Source organism: Rousettus aegyptiacus, unplaced genomic scaffold (genome assembly GCF_014176215.1).
Source record: "Rousettus aegyptiacus isolate mRouAeg1 unplaced genomic scaffold, mRouAeg1.p scaffold_m13_p_10, whole genome shotgun sequence".
Lineage (NCBI taxonomy): Eukaryota > Metazoa > Chordata > Mammalia > Chiroptera > Pteropodidae > Rousettus > Rousettus aegyptiacus.
In genome coordinates this window covers 79,739,189-79,763,863 of record NW_023416285.1, presented here as the reverse complement: position 1 = coordinate 79,763,863, position 24,675 = coordinate 79,739,189, and the positions used below count along the sequence as shown (strand labels likewise).

Sequence of the window (24,675 nt, the reverse complement as noted above, 5' to 3'; positions counted from 1 at the left end):
TCCTACAGCACCTGCCCCAACTGGCTTGTACTGTACTCTCTACTCCCATTGCTTGCTGCCCAGTGAGGGAGAAATTCAACCACTGTGAACACTGGACATTACAAATTTAATGTTCCAGTCTCAAACTGCAGATCTATTCCACAACCTGTTCCTTATCTCTAACAGAATCCCTTCGGTCCTTCACTGGGGCTAGCTCAGGTCTCCCCCACTGCTTTCCTGAGGCGCTCTCCCTTCCCCACCTTTCCCCTGTGGCTCTCTTCTCTCTTGCCAATGATTTTGGGTATTAACCTTGCAATGGACTGAATGTTTGTGTCCCCCCAAATTTATATGTTGAATCCTAACCTCCTCCTGCAGTGGTATTAGGAGGTGGGGCCTTTGGGAGGTAATTAGGTCATGAGGGTGGAGTCCTCATGAATGGGATCAGTGCCCTTATAAAAAGAACCCCAGAGAACTCTCTTGCCCTCTTTCTGCCATGTGAGGATATGAGAAGATGGCAGTCTGTAACCCAGAAGAGGGCTCTTCTCAGAACGTGACCTTGCTGGCTCCCTGGCCTTGGGCTCTGAGTCTCCAGAACTGTGAGAACTGAATTTCTGTTGTTTATAACCCAGTCAGTCTATGGTACATACTTTCTTAGAGCCTGGCGAGACTAAGACTTCATGGAGAAAAGAGAGGTCACTAAGTAGGAATTCATTCACTATCCCTTCTTTCTACTTCTACACTCTCTTCTTTAATTATACAATACAATAAATTTACCTTTTCTGGGGTGGGAGAAAAAAGGGAGAAGCACTCTTTCTAAATACACAACTCATCTGCCTCGGGTTCTAAAACATTAAAATGTGAAACACTGTGCATCTCAGAATAAGGAAGTGGAGCATTTCTAACCCTGCTCTGCACTCCACACTTCTCTCCAGGGCCCTCATGCCGCCTTAGGGAGCCCACAGCATCTGCGAGTTCCCCAGCTATCTCACCCAAAAGCAGCTGTGCAGCCCCATGCGACCACTTGCTGCTCTTTCTGCTTTAACTGTCCTCCACGGCACTTACCTTCATAATGGGATTACACTGCCTGCCTCCGCCCACTAGAATGTAAGCACCAAGAAAGCAGGGGCTTGTTTTGTTCACTACGAGCACCTCAGTCCCCAGATCAGTGTCTGGTAGATGGCGGTAACATAATCTGTTAGTTGCTAAATGAGTGAGCTATTAACTCTCAACTGTACTGTCTTGCTCTCTCCTTTGCTTCTGCTAAATACAAAAGTATAAAAGCCAAACCAATAAGAGTCCTTGGGCCCTATTTCCTCATCAAGCTACCACTCTACCTCCTTTAAGTTATTCTAGGTAGTGTACATGTTCCCTGTCTCTACTCATCAAATTCTGTTCTTCCCTCAACCACTGAAACCCTAAAATTCCATTATTAAGTACTAAAATCTCCTTCAGTTGGGGTCAGATTGGGTGCTTAACGTATTATCTCAATCCTCTACCAGCTCTTCAAATGAACATCTCTAGTCCACAGATGTGGAAACTGAATATTTCTTGCAAGGACATAAAGCTGGTGAGAGTGGGATCTGAACCCAGGTCTGTCTGGCACCAAAGCTGTTCTCCTTTCATTTCCAGTACACAGAACTTACTAAGCTGTTCCGCAATTTATTTGTTTATGTGTCTCTTCCAATGGCTGGCGAGTGCCACGTAATCCATCTCTATGTTGAGAAGGTAAAGATTGTTTTGACTAACCTTTTCCAGTCAGTGAGTGTAATAGTCAGGATAGAGAGAGAGAGCGTTTTTTTCCAACAGGAACACATAGCACAGTTGCTGGAGGGGCAGTTCATGGAATTCATACACAGTGATTCCCTTCACAATGCGCAAGGCGTTAAACGCCAGACTTCCTGCTCGGGCGGCAGGGCGTCTAGTGAACAAATAAGACTTACACTGAAAAGGAATATTTTTTAAAGCAACAACTACACAATAAGTTTAATGAATTTTTAAGTACTGACTTAAAGCAGGTTTTTTATAATGAGCAAAAGAGAAGAAAAAAATCATTACTAAGGTCTTTTATAATTTTAGAAATAATATCAATTTCCTAGATATTTTCTAATCCCATGCTACCTGCTTCTAAAACTGAGGTTACTGAAGAACATTAGCACTGAAATGAAAAAGTCCAAAAATGCTGAAAGAAATTCTAAATTCCTCATATGGTGACTCCTGCCCCCTTTAATAAACGTGATAAAACATCAATGCTGGGCCTAAACTTTGGATCTGGGGAATTCTCCCTGTTTTTTGGGGAAGGGGGGGAGGGGTCCTCAGGGAAAATAAGACAAATTGCATTACATATAAGAAAGAGAACAGAGGGAGGACTTTGGTTCTTCCATTTACAGTGAGAACGAGTCTGCGCAAGATAAGGGTCCCTACTGGCTTTAGTTTCTCTCTTTAACAGAGAGGATTACACTGGATTGTCGTTTCTCAAAGTGTGGTCTGCAAATCCTGGGAGGGCCCAACACTCTATTAGATGCCATTTGCTTTTTCCACTATGTTGACTTTTGCATGAGTTGCCCTGATGAGGTCAAAGGGATAACTGGGTAAAACTACTCTGGCACCTTAGCCTGAATTAAGGCAGTGACAGCAAACTGTTCAAGCAGTCGTATTCTCCAACACCAAACCCTCTCAGCAGAACAACAAAAAAGTGGTACAAAATTTTAATGAACCTTGAACCTTATATGCTTTTTAAAAATTGTGAGTTTTGAAATGGTTCGTACTCATAGGGCACTTCTGAGGCATACTGAAGTGTGCCAGCTGCCTTGAGGAAAAAGCATCTGTGCAATTGTTTGAGTTGCGAAGCTGAACTGCTGCCTTTTCTCATGGAATAACATTTGTACTTGAAAGAACATCCAACAGACATGCTGAAAGAACATATTCAGACTTGACTATTGGGTGGGCATTTTCTCAAAAATGAACGAATGGAGCTACTCATTACAAGTAACCACTGCCAATGATATATCATTCTTTCGAGTGGCAATTAGAATTTTGGAAAACTTGAATCCATCACCAGGAGCCTGAAGCTTCCCAATACTTAATGACTTTTTCAAATGAGACTGGTGGTTGCATTAACAATATGATTTTTAAATTATTGTAAAAAATGATATACAGTAAGGCCTCCCTTAATGTTGTCCACAGGTTCTTGGGAACTGGAACTTAAAGTAAAATGATGTATAAATGAAACAGTATTACCACAAGGTAACTGATAGAAACAAGAGTTAAGTTCCTACAGCATGTATCTCGTCATAAAATTATCACCAAACTTCTCAATAAAGACTCAAAACATTTCTAATATTAAACATAGAAATAAATGTGAGCTATTCATACATTTAAAAAGATGTATAAAAACAAGTAAGAGAATTCTTTTCCAACCTGCTTATTACAGTTCAGAATCCTGGATGGCCAGAGCCTGTCCTGGCAGCTCAGGACGCATGGTGGGACCCAACCTTGGGCAGGGCACTCTTCCATCTAAGGGTGCACCCGCACTCAGACTGGGACAATTTAGACACGCCAACTAACCTTACATGCACATCTTTGAGACGTGGGAGAAAACCAAAGCACCCAGAGAACATCCACACAGCCCCAGGGAGAACATGCCAATCCTACAGAGGCAGTGGCCCTGGCCAGGGATCAAAATTTTTTCTCATGAATGTAATAACGAAAGGACGTTGAATGAAACAGCATTATTCAAATACCTGCTGTATGTATAGAAGACCTGCATAACTCAGTGAACTGTTTTCTAAATGACCAATGCCTGATGTTACATGGATGGGTAAGACTCATTGGAGTGTAAAACAGATCAAAATGTAACAGTACAAGTGGCTTCAAATTTCACATTACAACTAAACTTTAATTTACCTGACTTTATTAAAGACAGTTGTAGTTATCTAACATGTTTTGGTATAGTATCAAAGAAAAATATCCACAATTATTTGAAAAGGCTGTTAAAATAATCCCTCCCTTCCCAGCTATTATAAAGCTAATTTTTTAACAAAAACAACATAGCACAACACACTAAATGCAGGACCAGATATGAGACTCTGACCATTTTCAATGAAGCCAGATTTTATATTTACAAAACACATAAAAAATTAATGAAAAGACTAGCATTGACTTGTTTTGAAAAACAGCCAATTATATAAAATAATGTAATTTATGATAAGCTGAATGAACTTAACATGAATTTATTGTTATTTTTAAATGAATTCACAAATATAATTTTTTTGTTTTTAATCTCAAATATGGTAAATATCAACAGATATAACTGACACAAACACATATTTTTTAGGGTCCTCAGTAATTCTAAGTGTTAAGAGGTCCCGAAACTAAAAGGTTGAGAATTGTTGAACTAGATGAAATCTAATGTCCCAGTTCTTTTGAGATTCTATATTTTTGTTGTGTGTGTGAATGAGAATAGAAAATAAAACATTGAAGTGTCTTTCATTTGATTGATAAGTTTTTGTTTCTTTCATGTTTATTTTCTTATGAGAATATAATATGGCAGATTCGTAGGACAGAGTTTTGAAAATAAAGTACCTAAGGGTAATTTATCCTTTGATTTTTGTTAAAATATCAATTATAATTAACATAACACTAGTTGGAAATATTAAAATACAGATTAAATAATAAAATGCTTGACAAAAATCTTATAAATATGTAATGTAATGCTTCAGAAATTTGTTATTTAATTTGAATTTATATTCATGAAAATCTCATAAATTACATTTAAACTAATGACATTTGTAATTTCTCCCCAATTTTAAGAAGTATCATCACAAGATTCCCTTGGTAGTATATACTGTAATTTTTTTAAAAAATAGAGCAGTGTTTTTAAAGAACTTTTAACAAAATGCGTTAAATATTTTAAATTATTTGATCAAAACCAAAATAATCATAAGTTGCTATTTCTAGTGTAAGTTGGATGTTGGAATTTCTGTAAATGTTTTTAGGATTTAAGTATCAATTAATCTTAAGACAAGAATAACATTTTTATTGTGGGAGAAAACCGGAGTACCCAGGAAAAACCCATGCAGACACGGAGAGAACATCCCAATTAAAAGCATCATCAGATTTACTACTTTCTATTCCTTTCAGTATTAGGCTTTTACAAATATAATAAGCCTAACCTATACTTTTGGCTTTCGTAACATCCTAAATACCCCTGTCAAACTTCTTTGCTTTTATCCCTGCTCAACTCATCGCACCAACCATCTGCATAAATAAAGATGTAAGCATCTGCTTGCTATATGGCAAATGGTCTCAGGGGCAGATGTTTCCATCCTTGTGCTCATGTCACCGGGTTGGATACATTATTTGAACAGATGTACACAATCTTAAAGTGTTGTGTCCCACAGTGAAATGTCTCCAACTGCTTTCTATCAAAGTACATAAATGCTATTTGCACCTGCATTTATGTTAATGATATAAAAGCAGCAGGGATCTGACAAAGTGAGATGTGATGGTATGAAATATATTTACATGGTTAATTGGAGTTTCTCAGAGACAATGCTGCCAAATGGCTACACTGACACTGATACACACCTGATTAGTAGCCTGCTTTTTAAGCAGTGGAAATATGGCTACTTTCAAATAACAAAAATACTCATAAGAATATTCCAAACTCTAGCATTTTATTTCAAAATAGGAAAATAACTTCCAGTATAAAGGTCTTTTAGGCCACCCAGGTCATTTCTCTTTTGTTCTACAAGGAAATTTCTACAGGTATGTGCGTGTTTTCCATTTGTACTTCTGTCAACAGCATAACATACTAATAACCCATAATAGTATTTTGCAGAGGTTATATTACATTGGAAAGTTTCAATTTCCAACATTAAGGAGTTAACCAAAACCAGCTTGAAAACGTCAATTTGTACTTGGTCTGCAACATAAAGTGGTACCAAAAGTCCAAGAACAGCATTTGCACTACTAGTTAAGATCAAAACGTTTCCATATGAATGTCACATATTTGGAAACATAATGTTTTGGTAATTCATAGGGAATTTTTTTCCCTCAATAATGAGGTCACAAAGCCATGTTAACCACTAAATGCAAAACAGCAAATTACAGTGGTTCTCCTTGCTACTGTGCAATATAAAGCCAAAGAATTTGCAATAATAGCTGTCTTTGTAGTTTTAGCAAGCTAAAAACCTGTGGTCCCTTTCAAATAATGTATTTATTATTTTATTAATTGGCATTAATAACATCAACTTTGCATAAAGTTATATCTGAGTTAAATGTTACCCAAAATAAATTATATTCTGCAAATTATTTTGAGATTTATATTGTGCTTTAAAAGAGTTTACAAGGTACATTCATATATAGCTGATTCTCATTATTTACAAATTATGTATGTGCGAATTCACCTGCTTGCTCAAATTAATTTGCAATCCCAGATCCATACTTTTGGCATTTCTGCGGTCATTTGTAGATATGCACAGGCAAAAAATCTGAGTCACCTGATGTGCACGTTCTCAACAGTGGTTGGTGCTGTGCCTCGTGTCAATGGTCATAAACAAACAAACAAACAAACAAGTGTCCTTTTCGCAGTCTATTTAGTGCCATATTTTCCACATCTTTTTCCTTTTTATTGGTGATTTCACTGTTTAAAACAGCCCTAAAGCATAGTGTACCATGCTGTCCAGTGCTTCTAAGCATAAGAATACTGTAATGTGCCTTATGGAAAAAATACATGTTAGATGAGCTTTGTTCAGGCATGAGTTATAATGCTGTATCTGTAAGTTCAATGTTAAGGAATCAACCATATATATTAAATAAGGTGTCTTTAAAACAGAAACACATGTAACACTGGGTACTGTGTTGATGAAAATGTTGTGTTGTGACCAGAGGCTCATAGGAACCTAACCCTGTATTTCTTCTAGGAGCACTGGTTCAGTATTAGCTAGTTTAGTTTTTGTGGTAAATTTATAGATTTTTTTTTGTATTAGCTAATTTAGTGTTTGTGGTAACTATTGTGAATGAGGAGAACTGAATGTACCTTACCTCGTTTGATTGTTTCAGGACGAGAATTATTATCCCCATTTGAAAGATAGGGGGAATGAAGCTCACTGTTTAGCCAAGATCACAGAGCCTCAAAGGCAGAAGAATAACCAGGGCTCAACTGACAGCTCTTAGCCTAAGTGTTCTTTCACCGGAATGAGAAGAAAGGGGATGAGGAGAAGGCGGAGAGAAGCAGGGGGAGGAGAAGGAAAAATAAGAAACAGCTTTAACATCATGTTTGAAAGAGTGAAACCATAGTTAGAGAACATGATAAAGAACCATTTTTAGGTTGAATTCTCATAAAATGTAAACTCTTGCTTAGACAGGCATTGGGCTATAGGAGAGTAGAGCTTAGTTTGGCTTCCATTTTTCCCCTTTGCTCTTTGCTCCCTGCCACCCCAAAGACAATAAATATTTGTTATTTGAACGCACAGATCTCTGAACTCCAGTTTCGTGTTTCACTAAAAAATAAAGTTAAAATGTTTTCACAGCATCTAAGTAATATGATTTTTTGAAAATGTTTGAGAGTTTAAAGCATTTTCAACAAAATTTAATATGTATTGAGAACCTGCTACATGCCAGGGTGATTTAGAGCCTGCTCAAAACAGAAAATTTATCAAGAAGTTTATAAAGAATCCAACTGATACTAAGAGTCTAAAATAAGTAAGATCATTTTTCTAAACTTAAAAAAAATCAATTAATTAGCTACCCCAAATGTTACTTACTTGAATTCTCAAGTGTTATGTTCACTAATACCTAAATGTTTGTCTGTAAGATATAATACATATTTTATGTCTATCAGACATAAGAATATATCTTTAGGCTATGCCATAATTATTTTTAAAGTATTTTTATTGAATCAGAAAATCCAGCTGTTTGCTTTTTACAGATTCAAATCTGAAGTTGTGTGATAGACAGGAATGGCTAAGGCTCCACAGTTAAATAATGCGCAGTTCTGAAAATTCACAGAAGTTGGAAGCCCATATTTAGTTAACTGCAGTGGTTCTGAAGGGAGTCATTACGACCACTGGGTCTTGCCTCGGAGCAGCTGCTGTCTTCTCACCTCCGTTTATTATTACTCTCACTGAATAAAAACAGCACTCACAATTTGAAAACTATGTTTAAAAAATACAAATGTTATGACAGAGCTGAGACATGTTAGATCTGTCTACCTGTAGCAGACTTGCCTATGAAATGGCAAAACTGAATTGGAAGCTGGCAAATGACTAAGAATTTTGAATGAGTCCAGTAAAACAGACCCTCTTTGGATCTAAAGGAAGGCTCTTTCCTGACCAATGAACAGTGGAGATTGTTTTAACCTACTGTGTGGGGAACTAAAAATTCATTCTGCCTTCTCCAAGGTATAAACTTCGATCCTTAATTGGTATAGCCACACTGAACTTCTTTCTAGCACATAAAAAACAAAAATTGTTCCTGTCAGAGAAGTGTTTGGCAAAGTTGCTCACTTGTGTGTTTCCTTATCTTTCAGAAAATAAGTTCATTTGCATTTCCAATCACTGTTGTGGTTTTGCCTTTCCTTCTACAAATTTAAAACAACTATATTTGGCCTTATCATGTTGTTTTCAAACATTCTCTCTCTATCCCCCCTCCCCCAAAAAAAGAAGTTATGGGAAAACCATAAATCCAGTCCCCAAATCCTGAATGTATGAGAAGATAGAGAATTCTAACAAAATAATTCTAATAAACTTTTGAAGATTCTATAAGGAATACTTTCACACAGAAATGAATACTGTTGACACTAAACTATAATGGAAAGCTTTTAATATAGTATAAATTATCATAGAGTGTTATCACAATGTTAATTCTCTTTATCCCACATTATGAAACATTTAAATAGAAGACACTAGACTTTCTAATTAGTTTCCTTTAGTTCTCTTCGAGCTTCAAACCCACATCCTTTGTCCTCTAAATTTCACCTACTTGACTTCTACACGTGTTAATGTCCTGAGCACATGTCATCTCTTTCTTGTGTTTCCTGATTAGCTTCAAGATTCTGGCTAAACCAACTGTCCTTTGAATCTAGGATTTCAAAGTACATCATACTCACTTCTAATACAGCATTTGTCATGCTTTATTCTAGTTAATTACATACATGTCTGCTGTTCTAATAGAATTTTGTGTTTTGTAGAAGCACAGACTCTGTCTGGTTTACCTTTGGATCCCTTAAAGCATTTGACATAGCTCCTGGTAAGTACTGCCTTGGTGAACGTTAAACCTGCTTTTATTTTTATTAGACATTTTATTAGGAGATAGTATGTGATGCAGCGGATTTTCTTAAGCCCCATAATTCTGCTGGTAACATCCTACCTGAATTTCATACATTAATGTGTACGGTATGTGTGCATGTTTGTTTACAAGTATGAAATTCAAAAGTAGCATAATTTATAGATAGCCAAAAATGGTTTGTTAAGAAAATCAATCAGCATTTCATTAATAAATGACGTATACCCAGCAAATTTCTTGTCACAAAAATGATTATATTTGATGACAGAAATACAAATAAAATCATAATTTAAAAATCTAGTATTTTTCTTTGTTAAAAAATATTAGCAGAATCCAGGACACAGAGAAAGCAACTGAATAGATAAATGAGTAAATTAATGAATACCTGGGTAATTTTTAGGCCTCATGTGTATTATACAATTTTTCCTTACTGATATAATTTCCCATGATACAAATTCTAATTTCTGCCTACTATGGTTTAAAATAGTTTTAAACATTCATATATGTAATTAAACACAATATATTTGATCAGAGAAGGGAGATGATCTAAAAATAGTTTATAAATATTCTCTATAAATTCATGTGTGACACAGGGTACAAATAGTGACTTTTGGATTTTGATAGATCTAGGTTCAAATCTTAACTCAGTCACTTAATGGCTGGCGATCTTAGTAAAAGTATGTAATTTCCCTGAACCTTTAAAGTAAAGATTATTTCGAACTTATTGTTTAGATTAAATAAAACAAAGGATGTAAAATGTTAGGTAGAGAGACTATCGCCCTGAAGGCATTTGTCTAGGTTTTTTAGCTATTATATCTCTTTCTCTGTCAAAATCTGGGTCAGGGTCTTAAGTATCTTTTGTCTTAGAAAAGAGTGATGAAGAATTTATGAAAGCTAATGAATCCTAGCTAGGTTTGAAGGTGGCTTATATTCTGGCCAAGTCAATGAAGGTAAAAACTAAGTTTATGTGATAGCTCAGACAAGTAGACACAAAAATTAAAAAAACTTCATGAGAAGCAAAATAGGCAAGAGGTGTGAGTGGTGACATGCTTTTAACTTCCCTATATAAGCCAGAAGCCAAGCAGTTCATTGCTTAGTTACACAGACTTATAACCTTTTAGAGCTGGAAAAGAATGTGTAGTAATATTGGCTTTATTAATAGAGAAACTAAGGCTGAAGGGCAAAATAAATTGTCTGAGGTTCCACAGCTGGTTAGAGGCAGATATAGGACAGGAACCCAGCTTCCCTGAAACTTGGTCCAATAAACGGTCTTTTTTCTAACCAGTCATAATTCTCCACGCTTACCCAAATGAGGAAGGTAATACCAGCTAGGATACTGAACTTCCAAACTCTTGATCAGCTACCTGCTACTGCAGAAATCTTCCTAAGGCTATATACCAGAAAATACTCATAGGAAATGCATAGTTATTATTTCTAGACAGGGTTTGCTTTCCTCCCTAATTATTCCCATATCTCCTCTTGCTCTACTGTTCAGGGATGGGTCATGTATGAATCTCAAGGACTCTTACTCACCCTTTGGCCAGGTGTCTGGAGGAGAACCAAGCCAGGGAGTCTGCTCTGTGTTCACTTTCCACGGGTCTCCTTGGATCATGCATGGCCTTCTAAGGCCAGTAGGCATTCCAAGCAGGAGGCGGCCACGTCCATCTCATTGCATCAGTCTCCATACATGGAGTGAGCCCAGATATTAAGTCACAACCATCAAGAACAACAGCCACCATCATCTTCTAAGTGCCTACTATACAATTAGCAATATTCTGAGTGATTTACATATAGTATCTCCTTTAATTTCCACACAATCTATAGGGTAGGACTTACTATCTTCATTTTATAGACTTATAGTTGAGAAAGCTTAGGTCAAGCGATGTACCTAAGGTTATGCAATTCCGTGGTAGAACTGAGTTTCAAACCCAGATTCCATGCTCTATGACATTATCTTTTTTTCTTGATAGAGAAATCAAAGACTGTTGTCACCAGTTAAGGTTTCTTTGTAGCAAATTTACTATGTTCACTAAAATTTACATTTAGAAAGCCCAATTCTTGAATGATTAAAGACATTATTTTTCTCACTCACATGTCAAAACTTCTCTTCTGTGAAGAAGAAAATACGTAGGGGCAAGAGAAAGACTTGAATTCCTCCTAAAGGTTAGAGTTTGCCCTTTACAATGACAAAAATTTAATTATTCTTTATTTGGAAAGGACTCTAACTCCACCTGTAAACTGCTTTCCTGAAAAGTCCAGGAGCTCCTGTTTAAAAATCATGATTTTCTTTTTAAAAATCATATGGAGGGGAAATGGTTTTTTTAATGTTTCTTTTTAAATGAGTACAGGAAGAAACATTTCAAAGAAATATGTGAGTAAATAGCATCTCTCTCCATGTGTGCTGTGTGTGTGTGCATGTGTATGAATATATAAATACATGTAAGTGTTCTTCTCATTAAAACACATGTCACTCTGCTTCATTAAAGCCAATACTCCATAATTTTATTTGACATCTATCAGTGCCAGCTAATGGGATGGGATATATATATATATATATATATAGTTTTTGTTCTAAGTTCCAGGAAATAAGTCACCTTATGGCTAGAGTTCAGTGACATTAAATATATCAATTAAAACTATAACATACACATAACCATTATCCTTAGCATGGCTTGTCTTACCTTGATTTTTTGGTGATAATGATATAGAATTCTGCATTACAATGTATTTGACGTGAAATAGTAGTTTCCCTAAAAATAACCAAGCATAAGCAATAATTAGAAAATAATTGAAATGCCATGTTAATACATACAAAAATATAAATAAGCTTTTAAATAGTCTATAACTGTATGAGTAATAAAGAATTGACTGAACTATTACGAAACTGAGTTTTCATTTCATTCTCATTTTTATAAAGACAGGATTTCACCGAATGTACTGGTGTGAACCTGGAGCAGGAAGCAATGACACACTGAGACACAGACTGTACCTGCATCTCTGCCCTTGTAGGGTTAGAGATGTGCGAGTAGGTATAATTAAGCTTCCCCGCCAAATGCGTGGCCTGGTAATTATGTTTAACGTACTCTGTTTAAGAATAACTAAAATGTTTAATAATATAGGCAATGGTAGTATAATTGCAATATAATCATTTGATAAAATGCAATTCAGTCATTAAAATGTGATTATGAAGTCTATTTAGAAACATGAAAAATGCTGATGATATAATGCATTGGATGAACATACTAAATGACATACATATGAGGATAACAATTATATTAAAAGTGCATAGAAAAATACATGACAGAAAATATGTTTATTGACATTGTGTTTGGTGACAGAATTGCAGATGTTTTCTCTTCATTTTAGCTATTTTTAAAATTGTCTGTAATGTAGGTTTCCATATTAATAAATTATTTAAATGTAAAAATAAGACAAAGTCCTTGAAAAAATACAGGTAAGTATTTTTATAAGGCTTCATAGCAGTGTTTCTAAGCATGATACCAAAGACAGAAACCATTAAAGTAGAAACGGATGAATTTTCCCACTTAGAAATTGAAAATCAGGCAAAATTTAAAAAAATTGAAAATTAGACATGAACGCTGGTGGAGATTCCTAGAGTAATGGAGAAAAGAGAGCTAGAAGGGGAGGGAGAAAGTAAATTCACGATATTTGACATCTCATAAAAAATTATCAAGCATAGAAAGCAGGAAAATATGAGCCATAACGTAAAAAATAAGCAAAACTGATACTGAACTAATAATGCAGATGTTAGATGTAGCAGACAAGAACATTAAGTGTATAACTGTATTTCATATGTTCAGAAAGTATAGACAGAAAAACATAAAAAAGACCCTAATAAAATCTCCAGAGACAAAACTACAATATATAAGGTGAAAATACACTGGGCAGAATTAGATGCATTAGACATGTCAGAAAATAATATTAGCAAAATTGAAGGTATAGTAATAGAGATTATCCACAATGAAATTCAGGAAGACAAGAGTTAAAAAAATGAACAGGTCATCAGTGAGCTGCAGGACAACTTCAAGCAACCTAATATATCAGTAATTGGAGAGAAGAGTGATGGAAGGACAGAAAAATTATTTTAAAAAGAGCAGAAAAATTTCCAAATTTTAGTAAAGCTATAAACACGCAGCTCAAACATCCTGAACCATGAGAAGCATGAAGACCATACCAAAGTGTTTCATGACCAAATTGCTCAAAACTAGTGAAAAAAAGAAAACATTAAAGGCAGACAGAGGAAAAGATGCATATTATATAGAGAGGAACAATGAAAAGGATGACAGCAGACTTATTGTTTAGGCAAAAGGACCACAATACCAGATGAGAACACAGATTTGCAGTATACACAGGAAGGAAGAATACTAAAAATGCAAACTACATGGTAAACATAAGACTTTTATCTTAACATTTAATTTTCTTTAAATTATTAGTTTTTTAAATAAAATAACTGCAATGTTGGGTTTACAACATATGTAAAAATAATATGATAACAGTAGGACAAAAGAGGAGAGGGGATAAATATACATATACTATATATAGGTGAAGTGCTCTTATATCATAGATGAAGTATTACTAGAAGGTGGATTATAATAAGTTAAACTTGTATATTATATATCTCAAAGCAACACCCAAAATCACAGAGTTTTAGCTTATAAACCAACAAGAAAAAAATTGAACCATAAAAATATTCAATTTTTCAAGTGAAAACGGAAAAAGAACAAAGAATAGATGGGACAATAGAAAATAAATAGCAAGATAATAAATTAAAACCTAATCATGTCAATAATCATTAAAATATATGAATATCCTATTAAAAGATGGAGAATGATTAGCAAAAAGCAAGGTCAAACTATTTGCTCTCTATAAAAAAGATACTTTAAATAAAAAGCCACAAAAAGTAAAAGGATGGAAAAAACTACATCATATTAGCACTAGTCAAAAGAAAGATGGAGTGGCTATTTAGTATCTGAAAAAGTAGATTACAGAGCAAAGAATATTATCAGGCATAAAGAAGGTCATTTTAATTTAAAAAAAATATAGAAGTTCAGCTCATCAAAAGGAAATAACAATGTTAAACATTTAAGTCTCTAATAACTGACATTCAAAATACATGTAGCAAGAACTGGTAGAACTGAAAGAATAAATAGACAATATTTAATAATCAATAACTGATAAAAGAAACAGAAAATCATTAAAAATATTAGAGATTTGAATAACAATATAAATGTTTGACTCAACTGACATTAATAGAACATTCCACCCAAAACAACAGAATACACATCATTTTCAAGTGCATGTGACATATTTATCAAGACAGAACATATTCGGAGATAAAAACAAGGCTCAATAATACACTTAAGAAGATTCAGGTCCTATAATGTATATTCTCTGATCACAATGGAATAAAAGTAGAAACCAAGAGAATAGAAATATTATCTGGGAAATCTCCAAATATTTGTTAATTAAATCACACACTTGTAAATAAGGGTCAAAGAATAAATTAAAAGAAAATTAGAATATTTTGAATTGAATGAAATGGAAACCTGACATACCAAATTTGTGTGATTTGATTAAAGTAGTACACAGGGGAAAATGTAGAGCTGTAAGCATCTGTATTAGAAAAGAAAGTAGGTCTCAAGTCAGCTACCTCAGTTTTCACCTTAAAAACTCGAGAAAGTAAATGTAACCCAAAGTAAGTAAAAGAAAGTAAGTAAAAGATCAGAGAGGAAATAATTAAAATGGACAACAGAAAAAAACATAAAAATCAATGAAGTCAAAAGCAGATTCTTTGAGAATATTAATAATATTCTGATCAGGAGAAAGACAAATGACAAACATGAGGAATGAGAGAGGTAGATCATTACAAACATAGCAATAAATTAGGTAATTTAAATAAAATGGACAATTTCCCTGAAAGAAACAAACTACCATAACTCACACTCAAGAAGTAAGTCCTATTTTTCAGAGAAATTGAATTTTTAATTAAAAATCTTTCCTTAAGAAAACTCTAGGCCCAGATAGTTTCTATGATAAATTCTACTGAATATTTAAGAAAGAAATAATACCAATTATACACGTGAAAAGGAAGAAATTCTAACTAATTCTAAGAGACCAGCATTATCCAGATACCAAAACAGACAAAAAGCCACTAGAAAGAAACCTCCAGACCAATATTCCTACCATAAATGCAAAATTATAAATAAAATTTTTAGCAAATCAAATCCAACAATATAACATATCCTCACTCTGTAGGATTATCTAAGAATGCATGCTTGGTTGAATAGTTAAAATCTATGTATTCACCATATTAACAAACTAAAAAAGAAAAAGTACATAATTTTCTATAGTGCAGAAAACAAAGGTGACAAATAGAACATCCATTCCTGACCAAAGGAAAAACAACAACAACAAACTTTTAGAAAACTAAAAATAAAAGAAACTTCCTCAAATTGGTAAAGGGCATCTATGAGAAATCTACAGCTAACATCATGCATTAATGACTTAATGCATTCCCTCTAAGTTTACAAATGAGAAAAGGATATCCACTCTCATCGCTTCTCTTCAATATTGTATTGGAAGTTCTAGCCAGTTCAATAAAGTAAAAATGAATAAAATGCATACATATTGGGAAATAGAACATAAACTGTATTTGCAGACGGCATGACTGTCTATGAGAAAATTCATTGGAATCTACAAAAATATCTAACCAATAAATTTAACAAGGTTGTAGAATACCAGATCAATGTACAAAAATCAATTATATTTCATATGCGAGTAAAAATCAGATATTGAAATAAATTAAAAATTAAATTTAAAATACTGTTTGTAACAGCATCAGAAATATGAAATAATTAAGGGTAAATCTGACAAAAGATGTGAAAGAACTATACACTGAAACCTACAAAACACCAATGAGAGAAAAATTTGAAAACCAAAATAAATGGAGAGATATACTGTGTTCATAGGTCAGAAGACTTAATAACGTTAAAATGTCAATTCTCTGCAAATACTAGATTATAGATTCAAGGTAATTCTAGTCAAAATCTCATCAGACATTTTGTAGAAATTAGCCAGTTTATTCTTAAATTCACATGGAAATTCAAACAACTCAAAATAGCCAAAATCATTTTTAAAAAAGAAAAAAGCTGAAGGATAATATTACCTTAGCTTCATGACTTACTATAAAGTTAAAACTATCAAGACAGTGTGGTATTGATATGAAGACAGACAAATAGATTAATGGAACAGACCAGACAGTCCAAAAATAAAGTCACATATATACGGCCAACTGATTTTCCACAAAGGCACAGAGAGAAATCAGTAAAGAAAGAATAGTTATTTCAACAAATGGTGCTTGGATTACTGGATACCCACATGTAAACAACAATAATATCACCTGGCCAACACAATGTTATTCAACAAAATGCCATAAAATAATAAATTTGGCCAGGAGAACTTGAAATACAAAAATATTGAAAGAGGTAATAAAGTTTTGGAAGTCTTAATCAGTAATTTCTAACATGCTCTTTTTTTCATTTGTTAAGATAAGGCTACTAACCTACCACTGGGCAGGGGCTCTTCTCGCAGGCTGTCCTCTAGTTTTGTTTCTACTGTTATCTTTTGGCTCTTGATTTTAAAGCATTGCACAGTGATTGCTCCACGGATTTTAGGTTTAAGGCTAGAACTAGAGTTGGTGAATCCACAGACGACAGCTCTACCTACACTGCATTCTACACCATGGCTCTTCTGCTCTGAGAGCTTACTATGTGCTAGACCTACAAGATCATTCACACACAGCTCCTATTTTCATGTGAGGATCAGCATTGTTATCAACTTTCCAGTCAAGAAACCGAGGATCAAAGAAATTAAGTAATTTGCTCAAGGTCCCTGGGATGAGCCAGAATTAATTGCCCAGGTGTGCCTGATTCTTAACCTCATATACATGCTCACATTCTCCTGTGTGCAGATTCTCCCTCACCCTCCATCCTTCCTCCCTTTTTCTCCCTCAGGCACACATGAACACACATACAGGTGAGGACCATGTCAATGGAAACATATAGAATGTTTCTGTGCTGAATACTAGAATTAAAGGAAAATTGGTGAAACAAAATACAGAAAAAAAGCAATGGGAAGAAGTGATTTAGAGAAGCTGGGAAAGGAGTGAACCTGGCAAACGAAAAATTTAAGGAGAAATAATAGTCACCTTCAAATATTTGAACCTAAGTTATTTAGAAGAAGGATTAGAAGAATCCTATGTAAATTTAGTGGGCAGTTAAGACTCGTAAGACCAGTGAAGGACACAGATAAGTTACAACAAGGCAAATTTCAGCTGGATAGAAGGACTCAGGACTACTGGTATTCAACTATAAAACTGATTACACACTATGCTATTTAATATTGATCTCTGTCAATGAAAAAGTTGAAGGAGAAACCTATGAAAGCTATCTATCTGGAAAGAATGTTTATAAAATTCACAGTGAAGTGTCTTAACCTAATTTCATCCATTTGCCAAGTGTTTAGTAGACCTTTTCGATCTGGAAATTCTTGTATTTTAGATTCTGGGATAATTTCTACAATTATTTTTCAGTGATTTCCTAATTTACTTTACTCTGCTCTTTTCCCCCTGAACTCTCATTATTCATATATTTATCTTCCCTGGGAGAAGGGTGTACATATGTCTATGTACACATACACACACACACACACACACACACACACACACTCTCTCTCTCTCTCTCTCTCTCTCTCTCTCTCTCTCTCTCTCTCTCTCTCTCTCTCTCTCTCTCTCCATGCTTTACCTCATTTACTTTTGCTCTTTCTGAAGAAATTCCTTAACTTTATCTCCTAGGGTTTCAGTTGAGTTCAATCATCATCTTTACCCAACAGACCATGAAGGATCTAATCATGTTTTTCCTATGGCTCAAGTTCTTCAGTGGCTCCCTGGTGTCCAAAAGACAAAGCTCAACCTCTTTTGCACAGCCCAGGAGGCCATTCGCACACTGGCTTCTATGATTATCACCACTATGTTATTAAGAGGTGCACCTCAGATGTCAGCCAGGGAGGCTAGCTCTCGCGTGTCTCCACAATTCTTCATGGAATGGCTTTCTCTTCCATCTTGCTGTATAATTCCTACTCAACTCTTCTGCAATGTTTACTTGGGCAATTAGAAAATTTTTATTGATCTATTCATTACCTTCCAACATACTTTGACTCTTAGCACATAGCACCTATTTAAACTGTCCATTATCCCCTTAAATTTGTTAGCTTCTTGATGACAGGGACAATCCTATATTTATCTTTATATTTCCAGAGCTTAAAAGTGATTTTGTATATAATAAGGTTTAATGTTTATTGAATAAATAAATGTCAATAAGCCTGTAAAAACAGGAGTCCTAGAAATTATTTAACAATACTTGCACAGTTCCATTTAATGCTTTTCATATCACTTAAGTCTTTTATTTTCAATAGACATTTTCTAAAATTCAGAATCACTTTTTTAACAAATGGTGTTTTTGAAATCTGAAGGAATGTCTCATTAATTTTGCTACTGCTATACTTGTCTACAACTTAAAGTGACATAAAATTGATTAAGTTAATTTTATCAGTAATAAATTTTCTTTGATCTCTACAGATTGCCTGTTTGTGTTTTTAGAAGGACTGAACCATTCTCCTAAAATGATTTAAAAATTGCAATATGTAAATGTAAAAAATGTCCTACTTTCCTCAACTTCTCTAATATTAGGCTTGGGGCTTCTAAAATACAATGTTATTTTAGATGTCTATTCCTAGGAAACAATGATTTCCAACATTACCTATGAGACCAAGTTGTTGACAATGTTGCTTTGCTGTTAAAAGGCCCCAGTCCATTTTAGTTAAGTCAAATAAGACCCGAGTTTTAGGTAAGTTTTAACCAACAGGCATCCTCCCATTTCTTATTTATTCAAATGTAGAAGATACAAATATAAGAAAAATATTTGGTTCTTTCTACATGATACAGAGCATCTTTGGAGAGTTTCCAGTGTGGCTTCTTAATGCTAAAAGAATGAAGAAGTTGGTCAGGCCAGTGAGGTTAAAATCATGGTGAAGATGAAAGCATTTCAAAAAAGAATTGTACCATTTGGTAATAAATGACACGTCTCAGTATAAGAAATACAATAAAATTAAAAAGCTGTCATTTACATGCCCAGTCCATGATATAGGTACAGATCATGAAACTTCATTATTTTGCTCCATTCGATCAGTCTGGCTGCCAGTGTTTCAGTGAAGTTTGGATTTAACTTATCACTTTGACGTGATCATGATTCCATTCTTGCTCTTCTCTTATCCACACTGTCACACAATCATCTTTAAAACTAGCAGGCTTATAGAAAATTGATATAAGATAATTTTGGATTCTTCACATTCCTTTTCTATCTTAAATCTTACCTGTTGCCAAGTACCAAAGAGTTTGGTTTCATCACCATAGACCAATCAGTGGACTTTGAACAAACTCAATTTCTACCTCCTGCTTCTCTTTCATTCTAACCTATTCACAACACTTCCAGCATAGTCCATTTCTCTCTGAGCTCTGCTCCCATCTCTAGTTTTTTCCTACTTTATAGAATCTGCTTTAAATTAAAATCCCATCAACTAGCTTTAACAAACTTCTTTGCTCAAATTCCTGCTTACTTCACCCATGTTTTATATTTTTCCATTTTCTCGTGGGTGTGCGAATTGCTGCTTAACAATGATTCTGGTGATTTTTATTCCTCTCTTAAAACAATTCAAGCTTTCATCTTTTCTCTGGAACACTCTAGTCACAGATTTACCTTTTCAGCATTTCCTACATTTTAAAAAATCCTCTGTCTCTGAAGGCATTTGTCTAACACTTAGGTTACCATAAAACAATTCTCTCCCACATGGAAAAAGCTAAATAAAAATGAACAAGCCTCCCTCTCATTCTATAACCTCAAGTATCTCCCTCAGAGGCAACAACACTTAGCACCTTTGTGGGTGTACTTTCAGAAGTCGTCTGTGTGGTTATCGACTAACATGTTTAGACACATGCTCTACCCCCTTTCTCTGCTCCCCAAATTAGAGTACATTATACATGCTACTCTTTTTTCACTAATATATTTTTAAGAGCTCTCCATACCAGCACTTATGGACCGTCTTGATTCCTTTTAGAGTCTGTATAGTATTTCATTGCATGGAACCACAATTTATTAACCAGTCACTCGCTAATTAACAATGAGATTGTTCTCAGCCTTTTACTCTTACAAAGCTGCAGTGTGTATTCTTATATACATATCTTTGCTAACATGTGCAAGTCTATCTGTACGATAAAGTTATAGGAAGAAATTTCTGGGTCCATTTGAAAATTTTATGGATATTGCCAAACTGTCATTCAGAGAAGTTGTACTGATTTATTCAACCATGTTTCAGAGTGCCTCAAAACCACTATTTGCAAAAATTGATACAGGAATTTTTCAATCAACTATCCAAAAGCTGCAAAGATTTTAGCATGCCTAGATATTTTTCTCAACTCTGGTTGAATATACTAATACTGCTCGCTGTTGAAATATAAAAACCCCGACAATAAAATGAAAATCAAGTTTCACATTTCAAGGATTTAGAAGGGTGATTGTTGATGGGAAGTCCCTGACACACTAGAAAAGGGAAAAAGAGTTCGTTGCAAGAGATAGTGCTGTTGCCCGGCATTACCCAAAGTGAGTATTAGTGTCACACAAGGCATGGCCCCTTAGTTGGTGTCAGTGTGTTCTTGCTATGAAAATGAAAAGACAAAGTGATTTCCTAATTGAAAAAGACAAACCAGACAAAATAGGAGGAAAAAAGCTTTACATATTTGAAAAACTAGCCTTTTAAAATGTTTTTCTTTTCAAGACATTATAGAATGTGTAAGTATAGTTTAAAAGTTAATCTCATAGTATAAAAATGGTTACCCTTTGTCTAAAAAAGTGTCTTAACTGAGGTGCTACCAGCTGAGGATCAGGTGAACCCAATTAACCCAATTTTTACTTGTCCGTACTAAGTGGTTTATTTTAGATGTATGCTACTCTTTAAATCCTTTAGGGTATGACATGGCAAAACCATAAACAGGCTATAAAGGTCATGACATTAATTTTCTTGTCATTCTCATTCTTTAAATAGGCATCAAAAACTAAAAGAATCTTGTCCTCTGGGAAGGAAGGCAAATCTGAAACTAATTACGGTAGTTATTATTGTAATATTATTAAATTAAACACTGTGACCCTAGCTATCTTTATTTTGGTACCTTTCATTAATGAATAAACCTTCCTAAATAAGATTATGGCATCCTCTCATAGAGCAAAATGATTCACCAGAGGACCAGTAGAACAGGGTAACCACTCAAAAACCTGAGTTTTCACTTACCTAAAACTTAACTAAAAAGTTTAATAAGCATACACGAAATCTTTTTTTTTTTTTTTTTTTTGCAGGAAGTGCTGTTATGTATTCCAAAGTTTTATTTAAGAAAGAAAAACTTCACAAGGGTAGACTACTGAGCAAGAGTCATATCTGTGTTTATTTGTTTCATTTCCAATACTTTCCTATTTTGTTGACTGAGGACTTGCTCATAACTACAATTTATTTAAACCTAAAAGAAAATAAAGGGACAGGGAATATCCCAGCAGCTTCTTTTTCTGATGACGTTTCCAGTACCCAAACTATTTTAGGCATTTGGAAGATAAGATAGTCCAGAGGCAGTATCTATGCTTAATGGTTTTCTGGTAGTTTAGATTCCCACTGCCTTACTAACACCTGGCCTGGGCACCAGGTGGGAGAAGAAGCCACCTGACTTGGCACTTGAAGAGTCTTTGCCGTGTGTGTCCTCTAATGCCCTCAAACTGGATTGATACCCACACAGACTATTGGGCTCCTCTCAATCCTTACTAGTGGAGAGATGAGGGTTGAGGATAGCAACTGATGATTCTGGGTGAGTGGGAAGGAAAATTAGGCAAGGAAAAGGAATATCAACATTTGGGTGAGACTAATGAGCAGGGGAAAGAAGAATAAGTAACAATCACAAAGAAAGAAAAAGGAAGTGGGAGGAAAAAAGCTACAATGGTAACATTATTTTAAAAGGAGAAATGGCATGTGAAAAAATACTAAAATTCCAGTTTCTTTTAATATCTCAGAAGATACAGAAACCCATTTAAGAACTAGTTCTTCATGTATGTTCTTGCAGTTAGAAAAGATACTTATAGGACTTTCTGTACAATGCTGATAGTTTCGATAACTACTATTTACTAGTTGTTAAAGGAAAATGTTGCTAGTCAACTATAATAGTTTGCTAAAATTGAAGCTGAAATACTTTAAAAGCATCATTTATTTCTCTAAATTTGAGACTTAATCTTAGAATAAAAAATTCTAATTGTCTCTCTTTGTTTAAGGAGTTAACTGACTATGAGGAGTACCACACTGGAAAGATGATAAAAAATAATGTAGAAGGCAGGAGAGGGCTGTTTTTTATTGCAAAGGTTTCCACATGGTTTACTGTGGATACACCAGGATTCCAATTAAAATGATGTGATTAGGAGTGCTTTCTTGATCCTCTGTTTTCATGTATTTAACTGTGTTCCTACAATCTATTTCTTTACACTTTATAGATCCACATCTCAAACTACCTTTTGTACTCCAAATGTGTATATTTTCACATTAGCTGATGAAACAGTTGTTTAAGCTCATGCATGATAGTGCTGTTTGGCAGCCAAGAATTCATGTTGAGGCAGTGGCCATCTTTGTCTATGCAACAGTGATTTTATACTTATTTGAATATTTCATTATATTTTGCTTTTATTATTTTAGAAAAATTAATGGACCAAAAAAGGTTAAATGTAAATGTGATTGATATAACCAAAAGCACAGGCAACAAAAGTTAAAAATAGACAAATTGTACTACATTAAAATAGAAAGCTTCTACATATCAAAAGAAACAATCAACAGAGTAAAAAGGCAACCTACAGCATGGCAGAAAATGTTTATGAAATCATATATCGGATATGGGAATAATATCCAGACTATATAAAGAACACATACGACTCAACAACAACAAAAAACAAATAATCTGATTAAAAAATGGACAATGGATTTGAATAAACAGTTCTCCAAAGATGATATAAAAATGGTCAGAAAGCATAAAAAAGAAGCTCAGTATCACTTACCATTAGGGAAATGCAAATCTAAACCATGATGAGATATCACCTCACATCCATTAGGATGGCTATTATGAAAAACAAACAAACAAACAAACAAAAAAAAACAAATAGAAAATAACAAATGCTGATGAGGATGTGGAGAAATTGGAACCTTTATGCACCGTTGGTGGGAATGATAAATGGTGCAACTGCTATAGAAAACAGTATAGTGGTTCCTCAGAAAATTAAAACTGGAACTACCATATTACAAAGCAACTCCAGTTCTGGGTATATATCCAAAAGAAATGAAGGCAAAATCTCAGAGATATATGCACAACCATGTTCTATATCACAGCACTATTTACAATACCCAAGAAGCAACCCAAGTATCTACTGACAGATGAGTGGATAACCAACATGTGGTATATACACACAATGAAATATTATTCAGCCTTAAAAAAACGAATTTTGACACATGCTACAACATGGTGAACCTTGAGAACATTATGCTAAGTGAAATAAGCCAGTCACAAAAAGACAGGTACTATGTGATTCTACTTAAATGATGTATCTAAGAGTAGTCAAATTCAGAGAAACAGATAGAATGGTAGCTTCCAGGGGCGGGGGGTGGGAGAAATAGGGATTTGTTATTTTATGGGTACAGAGTTTCAGTTTACAAATGAAAAGGTCCTAGAGATGAGTTGCACAACCATATTAATATACTTAACACTACTGAACTGTACACTTAAAAATGGTTAAGATGATAAATTTTATGTTATATGGGTTTTTACCGCAATTTAAAGAAAGGAAATGTGATTATACTAGTGATAGGAAGCAGAGGTCTTGTAAACAACATAATTTTAGGCAAAAATGACAATCGTTCATGATGTTTTAAGTAGGCATATCTTTAACCTTTACTGGAAGCACAATGGACTTTAGTCAGGCATGAGTATGTGAAAAAATGAAATTAAAGAATACTTACAAAGTATACTATATTTATACTATGCATATATCTATAACAAAAATGATGCATTAAGAAATTGTATAATGTTTTACTCTGGAATATCTTCTTATATAGCATTACACACTTAACTTCTTTGCATTTTTGAGGAATATAATTTTTACAAAAGTAAATAGTGCCTATAAATAGGGAGCACCAGCCTAGGGCTCCTCAGACAACTTTCTGTTTTCCCAAAACATATATTACCCCATGTTCTCTGGTGAGTTTATC

General features: G+C 34.4%; 1 protein-coding gene across 14 annotated transcripts in view; it reads right to left on the bottom strand.

Annotated features, from left to right (window-relative positions):
- Positions 1-24,675, bottom strand: part of ZNF438 (zinc finger protein 438) — a 157,216-nt gene that overhangs the window by 14,258 nt on the left and 118,283 nt on the right. For 12 of the 14 annotated variants that reach the window (XM_036228059.1, XM_036228065.1, XM_036228063.1 and 9 more), the window contains one exon: positions 11,946-12,014. In XM_036228059.1, the coding sequence (XP_036083952.1) occupies positions 11,946-12,014 (69 nt within the window). Of the gene's footprint in view, positions 1-1,725; positions 4,620-11,945; positions 12,015-24,675 lie in introns of those variants that run through there. The other 2 variants (XM_016160115.2, XM_016160116.2) reach the window with 1 other exon arrangement.